Source organism: Saimiri boliviensis, chromosome 7 (assembly GCF_048565385.1).
Source record: "Saimiri boliviensis isolate mSaiBol1 chromosome 7, mSaiBol1.pri, whole genome shotgun sequence".
In the NCBI taxonomy this organism is placed as follows: Eukaryota; Metazoa; Chordata; class Mammalia; order Primates; family Cebidae; genus Saimiri; species Saimiri boliviensis.
In genome coordinates this window covers 31,253,652-31,264,464 of record NC_133455.1, presented here as the reverse complement: position 1 = coordinate 31,264,464, position 10,813 = coordinate 31,253,652, and the positions used below count along the sequence as shown (strand labels likewise).

The following is a 10,813-nucleotide window of genomic DNA, read 5'->3' as shown; positions in this document are numbered from 1 at the left end:
AAAAAAATTAGGTGTGTTGGTGCATGCCTGTAGTCCCAGCTAGTCGGGAGGCTGAGGCAGGAGAACCGCTTGAACCCAGAGGGCAGAGGTTGCTTGAGCTGAGATCGCACCACTGCACTCCAGCCTAGGCGACAAGAGTGAAACTTCGTCTCAAATTAAAAAAAAAAAAAAAAAAAAAAAAAAGGGCCAGGTGGCACCATGGCTCATGCCTATAATCCCAGCACTTTAAGGGGCCAAGGCAGGCAGATCATCTGAGGGGACAGAGTGAGACCCCGTGTCAAAAAAAAAAAAAAAAGAGAGAAAATTGCAGAATAGTATGTAAATTATGAAACATCACGAACATACCAGCTAATTTATAAAGTAAAGCTTTACCAACATTCGCTGAATATCCTCAGGCAGGCCCTTCCATCTGACCCCCACCTGGACCCTCACCTTTCCCCATTCAGGGATATAAGAAAATTAACCTAAATTTATGTAAATCATTCACCCTCCCTCATTTTCTAAGTTTTATTACCACATGAAAATCTGTCGTTGAACATGGCTTAGTTTCATTCACGTTTGTCATTATAAAAAATTGCCCCATAAGAGTATTCTGACATTTTTTAAAACTCAATATTATGCCACTGAGGAAATCTGTATTATTACATGTAATAATGTTCATTTTCACTACTCTGTGAATACTCCATGGTGAGACTGTTTCACAGTTTATTCATTGATTTTCTTGTCATAGATATCTTGGGTATTTCCTGAAAAGGGCTTATATGAACAACGTTACTGTGAATATTCAAATCTCTTGCATACCTGCTGGAGTTTCTACAGAGCACAATATCTAGGAGGGAAATTGCTAGGTGATTTTCAGTTAAACCAAATAATTGTTTCACAATTATACTCCCACCCACTGAATGAGTTCCCTTTGTTACATACATTCATCTTCACTCAGTGTAGTCAGATTTTATAGTTTTGCCATTCTAGTGGATGTAAAATGATATTTCTTTTGGGTCTTTTATATTCATTCCTCCAGTCACTCATAAGATTCAGCTCTTTTAATCCTTATTGGCCATGTGCATTTCCTTTTTCTTAAAATATCTATTTGGGTTTCTTGCCTGTTTTTAAATTGGTGTTACATGTTTCTTTTTCTTGTTTTCTTTTTCTTTTTCTTTTTTTTTTTCCGAAGGAGTCTTGCCCTGTCACCCAGGATGGAATACAGTGGTGCAATCTCAGCTCACTGCAACCTCCGCCTCCCAGGTTCAAGCAATTCTTCTGCTTTAGCCTGAGTAGCTAGGATTACAGAAGCCACCGCCCCCACACACACACCCTCCTGCCCGCCCTACAATACCCAGCTAACTTTTTTATGGCTAATTAAATTTTTTTATTCTTAGTAGAGATGGGGTTTCACCATGTAGGCTTAGGCTGATACTTAACTCCTGACCTCAAGTGATCCTCCCACCTCAGCCTCCCAAAGTGCTGGGATTAAGGCATGAGCCACCACACCCAGCACAAGTTTATTATTCTTTTTGTAGGCCTTTATATATACTGGTTATTAATATTTGTGGTTTGTTTTTCTGTGTCTTTTCAAAGAAATGTATCTTTACTTTGAAGTCATAAAAATATTCCCCTATAGTTTCTGTAAAAGTTTTAAGGTTTTTTCATTTTTAAGACTTCATTCCTCTAAAATTGATTTTTGTGCATGGTATCAGATGGGATCCAGTTACTTTTCCCCCCATGTGGAAACCAAGTGTTGTATGATCATTTATTGAAAAATGTGCACTCTCCCTAGATCACCTATATCATATGTCAAGTTTTCCTGTGTTCTTTAGTCAGCTTCCTGGCCTGTTCCACTAGTTAGTCTGCCTACCCCTGTGCCACAACCACAGTTTTCATCACTCCAGCTTTATTAAACGTTTGGTATCTATAGGACAAATATAAGACCTTATTTTTTTCTTCATAAGTATCCTGTATATTCTTGAACTTTTGCTTTTTAAGTAATTTTAGAATCGCTCTTCCAACATCCATTAAAAGAAACTTGCTGGATTTGTACTGGAATTTCACAGAATCTATAAATCAATTTAAAGAGAACTAACTCTTCCTATTCTTGAACATAGTATATTGTCAATTTATTTAGAATGTATTTAATATCAATTAATCTTTTTATCTATGTAAGTTTTACATGTTGTACTTATAAATAACATATTTTGTTGCCATTTTGTTCTAATTGCCACTGATATGTAAAAATGTAATTGCTTTCTGATATTCTTATATTTAGTAGCTTGTTATACTCATTACTCCTAATAATTTAGTAGAAACTGGGATTTTATAATCATATCATCTGTGAATAATGACATTTTGTTTTTTCCTTTTCACTCCTTAGTTTTTTTTTCCTTTTCTGAATGCACTGACTGGGATCTTTAGTACAAAGATGAATAGAGGCACTGATACAGACATTCTTGTCTTCTTCCCTATCTTAAAGGGCATGCTTCTAAAGTTTCTATTAATAACAATGATACCATATGTAGCTTTTTGGTAGTTGTACTTTTTGAAAATTTATCTTCAATTCTAAACTCTTAGTTTGCTAAGTCTTTTTTTTATTCCTTTCTTGTTTTTGTCTTGTTTTAAATCACGAACGAGTGTTGCAATGATTAAAGTCTTTTTCTATTGTTGTATCCGAGTGAGTTAAGGAATGCGCCACACTCTGAGATTGAATTATGAGTCCTTTATTATGCCGGTGACAGAAAGGTGGCTAACGCCCCAACTTCTCTTGGCCCCTAAGAAAAAGATGGTCTTTTATACTCTAGTTTTAAAAGGGAGGGGAACCTAACGGAAGCAAATTTTTCACAAAAGCAGAGTAAGTAAAAAGTTAAAAGATAAACTAGTACATGAGAAATTAAATAGTGCCAGGTGTGCAGGGTAAAGCTGTCATGAAAGACATACAACTTATAGATCTAACAGGGCTCTGGGCACTCGACAGCACCTGCATTTGCAGACTCTGCTGGTACCACTTAACTTGGCCTCCTATCCACAAATGCATTCCTGGAGGTGCCCAGTGTCAGCCTGCCCCCAGCTACATACTATAGTTACATACTAATGGTGGGAAAATAACTAAAATGAAGAAGCTAAGATGGAGTCTGTCCCGCTCAGGAAGCTAACATAAAGCCTGAACAGCTTTTAGTCTGAGAAAGAGAGAGTTTTAGCTGGCAAAAAGCAGGTTATCACACTATAGCTATCAAAATGATCATATGGATTTTTTCCTTTGTTAAAGTGGTAAATAAGATTTGCATATTTTTTTCTAATGGCAAACTGAAATTCTATTCCTGTGATTAAACCTGAGCTGATCATGCTGTGTTGTCTTTAAGCACAAGGTTTGTTCAGCATTTTGTGTCCATTTTTGTGACTGAGACTGGTAATCATCCTTTATCTTACTGTCTTTACCTAGTTTGGAATTCAGGTTATACACATGGCTTGCCCCCTTCTCCTTTAAGTCTTTGTGCAAATGCAACTATTCATCTCAATGCAGCTTTCTCCACCTCACTTTTAGATATTGTAATTGGAAAGTCTGCACCTTATTTCTTCCCTTTCCTTACTCCCCTTCCCCAGATACATTTCTCCTGTCTTCCTCTGTTCCTGCCTCTGTTCCTATGCCTCAAGAGAAAATTACTTAATAGGGCAAATTTATACCACTTTAAATTTATGAGTTCCAGTCTCAAATGGGCCCTTAACATTGGGATTAAGGGCCCAACAATTCTCCCATTTCCCTCTGGCCAAGTCATTCTCAATTACCATTTTAAGCCTTTTCTACTCTACTCATCCTTCAACACTGTTACCTCCTTTTTCAACTCCCCCTTCACACTCGGTATTTGACCCTTTTTCTATTTATTTTTCTTAGGATGTAGTTCAGACATAAAACCCCAAAACTTCTGCCATGAAACCTACAACCTGGCCAGGCGCAGTGGCTCATGCCTATAATCCCAGCACTTTGAGAGGCTGAGGCAGGTGGATCACCTGAGGTCAGGAGTTCAAGACCAACCTGACCAACATGGAGAAACCCTGTCTCTACTAAAACTAAAAAATTATCGACTGGATTGGTGGTGCATGCCTGTAATCCCAGTTACTCGGGGGGCTGGGGCAGGAAAATCACTTGAATCTGGGAGGCGGGGGTTGCAGTAAGTCGAGATCATGCCATTGCACTCCAGCCTGGGCAAGAAATGCGAAACTATCTCAAAAAAATGAAAGGAGCCGGGCACGGTGGCTCAAGCCTGTAATCCCAGCACTTTGGGAGGCTGAGGCGGGTAGATCACGAGGTCAAAAGATAAGAGACTATCCTGGTCAATATGGTGAAACCCCGTCTCTACTAAAAGTGCAAAAAATTAGCTGGGCATGGTTGCACGTGCCTGTAATCCCAGCTACTCAGGAGGTTGAGGCAGAATTGCCTGAACCCGGGAGGCGGAGGTTGCGGTGAGCCGAGATCGCGCCATTGCACTCCAGCCTGGGTAACAAGAGGGAAACTCCGTCTCAAAAAAAAAAAAAAAAAAAAGAAAGGAAAGGAAGGAAGAAAAGGAAGGGAAAGAAAAAGAAATGAAAAGAAAGAAAGAAAGAGGGAAAGCAAGCAAGCAGGCAGGAAGGCCTGCATTTGTGTCTGTCCTTCCCCCTGTTAGACTAGGGGAGATGTCCCTCCTGTGTTCTCGGTTCCATGGCCTCTTTATCTTCCAGGAATCTTAACTACCCATACTTCTCTCTGTCCTATATCTTCAGCCTCTCTTTCTCTGCTCCATCTCTCCCATTCACCTTTACAAATACTCAGATCTCTCACAACTTAAGAAAAAAAAAAAAGGAAAACCTGGGCCTTATTTCCAAAACAACTACTCTTCCCCTATCTCTTCCTCTTGCAACCAGAGTTCTAAGAAAGAATTATCTTAAGACTGTTGCCTCAATTTCTTCACCTCCCACATACTCTTCTTTTGTTGTTGACACAAAGTCTCACTCTGCTGCCCAGCTGGTGTGCAATGATGCAATCTTAGTTCACTGCAACCTCTACCTCCTAGGTTCAAGCAATTCTCCTGCCTCAGCGACTGGTAGCTGGGATTATAGGCGTGCGCCACCATGCCCAGCTAATTTTTGTCTTGAACTGACCTCAAGTGATCCACCCACCTGAACCTCCCAAAATGCTGTGATTACAATTTGGTGTGAGCCAGCAGCATTTGTGAGCCACCAAACCAAACTCCATGTATTCTTTAAGCCACTCTAAACCAACTTTGGCCCTCACCACTCATCCAAAATGGTTCTTGCTCTAAAGTCACCAGCAATCCCATCTTGTTAAATCAAATGGACATTCTCTGGTCATCTCACTGGACTCTTAGCAGCAGTCAGCCCTGTTGACCACTCTGGTTTTTCTCCCTCCTTCCAATCTTCCTTTGGTTTGCACAGTTTACACAGTCTCCTGTTACCATTCTAGCAACTTCTGAGGATCTTAGCTAGCTCCTTCTCATTCAAAGAACTCATACTTGTTGGAGTTGCCCAAAGCTTGGTTTTACCCAGTTTTCTCAATTGATACTCTTTCTCTTAGTGTTCTCACATATGTACATAGCTTCAAATGTCAGTTTCTCAACGTGCAGTTCATAGACCAGCCAGTATCGGGATTACCTGACACAGTGGGGAGGGGTGGAAGGTGTTAGAATGCAGATGTCCAGGCTTCTACCGAGTTAACTCTGTGCAGGGTTATCTGGGAAATCTGCATTTTAAAGAATGCAATGTGGCTGACGGACTATGAGGCCAAGAATGAGGCTAGCAAGAGAGGACAAGCAAGATTCCAGTTGGGACCAATTTATGCACCATTTATGGTGCATGTATTTTGTGGCAGGTACTGTACTAATGCTTTACAAACATTTTTTTTTAATCCTTTCAGTAATGAAAAATTTACAAGTTTCACTGTATTCTGTATAAACACATTTGATTTTTAGAGTTGTCTTCAAGCATGGTGACTTGCCTTCACCTTGAATAATCCAGGAATTTGGTCTTCTACATGCACCAATTTCTAATCTGTGAAGCTGGAAGGTGATGTTTTTGTCAGCCCAGCACCCCCTCCCTCCTTCCTTCGGTAAAAATCTCCATCCCTCTGGCTACAGAGGTAGGCACAGAGCCCAGAATGAGCCAATCACAGTAACTCATCTCCCGCTGGGTTTTCTATATTGAAGCTGGAGAGGAAGCTTCCTCGCCTCTCTGGAGGATGTGAGCCAGGAGCTGCCATGTCCTCATCAAGGAGAGAAAAGCTGCTGTGCAGAGAGGCACAGATGGATGGTGCTGAGCAACAGTTCCTCCTGTACCCCTGTCTTTCCTTAAGAAGCTTGAGTTAGATTTGTCCCTTGCAATCCAAGTTTATTTAGTAGCTAAAAATTAATTTTGTAGAGATTTGGGTGGAAAAGCTGTCTCTGTCACTTAATAGTGAGACCTGAGGTGAGGCACTAAACCTAGTTAGGCCCCAGTTCCATTACTGATAAATGGGGATATGGTGTGGATGAAATGAGGTTAAGAACATAAAGCACTTAGCACATAGAATGTGTGCAGTAAGATGTAGCTGTTATCAGGGCAAGTGAGAGAATAGCAGTTACACTGACAAGAAGCCCCTTCACATCCATTTAACCACCACAGCTCTGTACTCATGTCACCATAAAGCCTGGGATTTCCCTTAAAAGATATCACAAAGAAAAACAGATAAAGAAGAGAGTGAACAAATGTGTCAAAGTCTTGGTAACTGTTGGGCAGATGAGAATTTGTCTGCTGGTCTTTTAAAAAATTTTCATGGTCTTTTTTAAAGAAAGATCTGTTGAGATTATCATGCAGTTTCTCTTTTGGTCCTGCTGATGTGGTGAATTGATTTTCAAGTGTTGGGCCAAATTTGCATTCCTGGAGTAGGCATGGCTTACTGTGAAGTATTGTTTTTTTGGGAATAACTGAATTTGGCTTGCTAGTGTTTTGTTTGAGATTCTTTTGCAGTAGACTGCCCATGGTTTTTGTTTTGTGATATCTGAGCCAGCTTTTAGTGTTGGGATTGTGTTGCAAGGGATGAGTTGGATGATACTGTGTTTTCCTTGTTTATGCTCTCTGGAAGAATTTGTGTGGGATTGGTGCTGTTTCTTCCTTAGAAGTTTTGACCTAAGTAGCAATTACACTTAGTTTAAATCTTTGATCTGTTAGTTGTTATTTGTATACTTTTTGGCATATGGAGAAAGACTTTATAAAATGAAAACTTTTTCCAGGTGCAGTGACTCACACCTGTAATCCCAGCACCATGCAAGGCCAAGGCAGGAGTATTGGTTGAGCCCAGGAGTTCAAGACAGCCTGGATAACATAGTGAGACCTTGTCTCTACAAAAAAAAATAAACTTAGTCAGGTGTGGTGGAGCACACCTGTAGTTAGAGCTGCTCAGGAGGCTAGGTGAGAGGACTGCTAGAGCCTGGGAGGTGGAGGCTGCAGTGAGCTGAGATCACACCACTGCTCTCCAGGCCTGGTGCGACAAAGTGAGATCCTGTCTCAAAAGAAAAAAACAAACAAAAAAGCACTTTCGAAGACATAAGGCAGATTAAAAATTCTCTTTTTAATTAGAAAATGTGTCACTTTCTTAGCTAAGAGCAACGCAATCATTTCACCCTAATAACTAGACTAGGAGCCTCACCTCTGGCCTGGACAACAATCCTTTACTCAAAACTTTCATCATTACCATCATCACCACTGACGTTTAGCAGGCAGGACTATTTGCCAGACACTGGACTGGGTGTGTTGCACATGTCATTTCCTTTAATTATCACCATAAGCCTCTGTGGTAGGTACCAGTATTGCCTCCCACACTTCGGCAGAGAAAGCTAAATCACAGCAAGCAGTGTCCAGGATCCAGGACTTGAACTCCTGTAGTCTGACTGCAGGGTGTGCTCTTCACCCACATGTGCCACAGTCCTGGGGAGCCAACATGGGTTGGTGGGGACAGAAAAGAGGGACAACCTGGGTTCCCACCGTACCTCTGCCTGTAACTGGTTGCAACACCTTGAGCAAGTCATGTAATCCCCCTGTCCTTGGTGTCCTTGCCGATAAAAAGCAAGGTTTAATCCAGATAGTTGTTTTGAAACTCTGCCTGAAGCGGCTGAGAGCTAACGGCAACACCTTGAGAATCGGGCAGGAGGAGCAGCTTTCCTTCTTCTGTATCACAGAATGCTGTGTTTAATGTTTTTATCTCTCCAAAATTTATATTGAAACTTAATTAGCAATTTAAAAGTATTATAAGATGGGGCTTTCAGAGGGTGATTAAGTCATGGGAACAGAGCCCTCATGAATTCAATTAGATGCCTTTATTAAAGGGCTTGACAGAGGCAGCATGTACCTTCTTGCCCTTCTGCTCTGTGGGGATACAGCATTCAAGAAGCCAGCTTAGAAGCAGAAAGCAGCCCTCATCAGACAACCAAACGCGCTAGCCAATTGATCTTGGACTCTCAGCCTCCAGAACTATAAGAAAACTAATTTCTGTTCTTTGTAAATTACCCAGTCTGAGATATTTTGTTACAGCAGCACAAAAAGACTAAAACACATAGTGACCTTCTATAGGATTTCATTTGAACTAATGATTCTGAATATCTGACTGCTCATCAACTTCTAAGGTTCCTCTATGCTAATGATTCTACTGAATCACAGAATCATTAGAATGAGTCTATGAATGGCCTACAATTGTATTGTCCATCCCATTGTCAAGCTCCTAATTAGTTATGGACTATATTTATCTAACCACAGAAATAGTCCTTATAGCCAAATAGTCATTTCTCTAACTCTTCTAAATTATCAGCTTTTATAATGATACCCAGATATCATCCCAAATTTTTGCATGATAAATTCCATTTAGAACCTATTTTCCCCCATAAAGCAACATTATTCTGCATAATACTAATCTTTCCTTACTTTCTACTGAATTTTAGAAATGTTCAGTGTAGAATCTGATATACGGTAAAGGTACTCAATTGACTGCTGAATCTGGGTAACAGTAAACTCTATCCTCAAAGATTTAAAAATCAAAGTGTCAGACAAAAATTTAACTCTTTATGAGATTTCAGTTTTTAAAATACACAACTCTTACAGCACAAACACAGTATTTACATTTCAAGTTCTTTGTACAAAAGATGTATGCCATTTTGAAAGAATACTATTGAGAACATGATCTAAAATACCTGTTAGAGCTCAAAAGAAGCTCTTGGAATCTGGTCTCCACAAATCCATTGTATTGTGACATAAATAAAATATGGCTAGACACCAAGGTTTAACCATATATAAAAATGCTAATTCTCGACTGGGTGCAGTGACTCATGCCTGTAACCCCAGCACTTTGGGAGGCAGAGGTGGGTGGACCACCTGAAGTCAGGAGTTCAAAAACAGCCTGACCTATATGGTGAAACCCCGTTTCTACTAAAAATTCAAAAATTAGCTGGGTGTGGTGGCGTGCACCTGTAGTCCCAGCTACTCGGGAGGCTGAGACGGGAGAACTGCTTGAATCCAGGAGGCAGAGGTTGCAGTGAGCTGAGATTACACCACTGTACTCTAGCCTGACAGAGCGAGAATCCATCTCAAAAAAGAAAAGAAAACAAAACAAAACAAAAAACTAATTCTCAGTGATTGGCAAATGATGGCCTGAGGGTCAAATCTGGCTGGTGGCCTGTTTTTGTACAGCTGCAAAGCTAAACACTATTTTTACATTTTTAGAGGGCTGTTTGAAAAAAGCAAACTAAACAACAAAGAAGAATATATGACAAAGACATAGGCGGCCTGTAATAATTTACTATCCAGCCTTATACAGAGAAGTTTGCTGGCCTCTGCTCTATCTAAAACCAGCTAAGAGAGACAGCTACTGGAATATACCCATGAGTATCAAACAAGACAACACTGTACCGTGCCAGTGCCATCAGTACTACTCATTTCTAAAATGAGGCACTTCTGTTTGAATATGTACATTTCCAAAACATAACTATATCTGGTAAGTAGCACTGTTACTTAACTCTAGCCCTTTGAAATTAAACCTGCACATGAAATCATAGTATTTGCAGGGACTGAAGGCAATTACAAAGAATTTCTTATGTCAATCACTGAGCTCTTCAGTAGTTATTAGTGGTTTAAGACCATTTACAGTCTTAAACATTAATAAAACTCATAATTTAGGTATTGTCAGTGAGATGATATTGCTGCATTATTTAAATAACATCTATAAAAATAGGTTTAGACATCCCAATTCATTATACTCAGAAGCATGAATAACTAGTTAACTTAGTAACTACTTATTTTAAAATAGGAAATGAAAAAAAAAGTGCAAAACTTTAGCAAAAGGCTTTGGAATGCAAAGACTGGGACCTCTCAGCAATCATTCCCAGCTGGCACAGGCCTCTTGTATTAGTCTGCAATGATTGCTGTGGGAAATTAGCAGCTGTCTCTTGTCAGTGAGCCTTTTTATAAAAAGGATGACAGGTCCATGAGCAGATTCTTTAAAAGTAAAACCGGTTCAGAGCTGCTCAACACACAACTTTTCAGTGGGTTGGTTAAATAATTCCTGGTCAGTGGGCTATATTCATGCCACAAAACAGCATGATACTGGATGTTTTCCTTCTTTGGGCCAAACTGTTAAGCATCACATCACAAAGCTATCTCTGTGAAGCTGAGTTTTAAAATGCTCAGTAAATGCTGAGGTAGATGGTTTTCAAATGAAGATCTTCTATACTCTGATTCGATCAGGACTAGCTTCTTTGTGTATCCTCCTTCTGGGAAATATCTTCCGCTTAAGTGCAATTAACTAAATGAT

The 10,813-nt window shown here is 40.0% G+C and overlaps 1 protein-coding gene across 1 annotated transcript in view; it reads right to left on the bottom strand.

Annotated features, from left to right (window-relative positions):
- Positions 1 to 7,565: 7,565 nt before the first annotated feature.
- Positions 7,566 to 10,813, bottom strand: part of GNPTAB (N-acetylglucosamine-1-phosphate transferase subunits alpha and beta) — an 82,900-nt gene continuing 79,652 nt past the window's right edge. Inside the window, exon 21 of the mRNA XM_003929613.3 lies at positions 7,566 to 10,804. Within this exon, the coding sequence (XP_003929662.1) occupies positions 10,727 to 10,804 (78 nt within the window). The 3' untranslated portion in view covers positions 7,566 to 10,726. The remainder of the gene's footprint in view (positions 10,805 to 10,813) is intronic.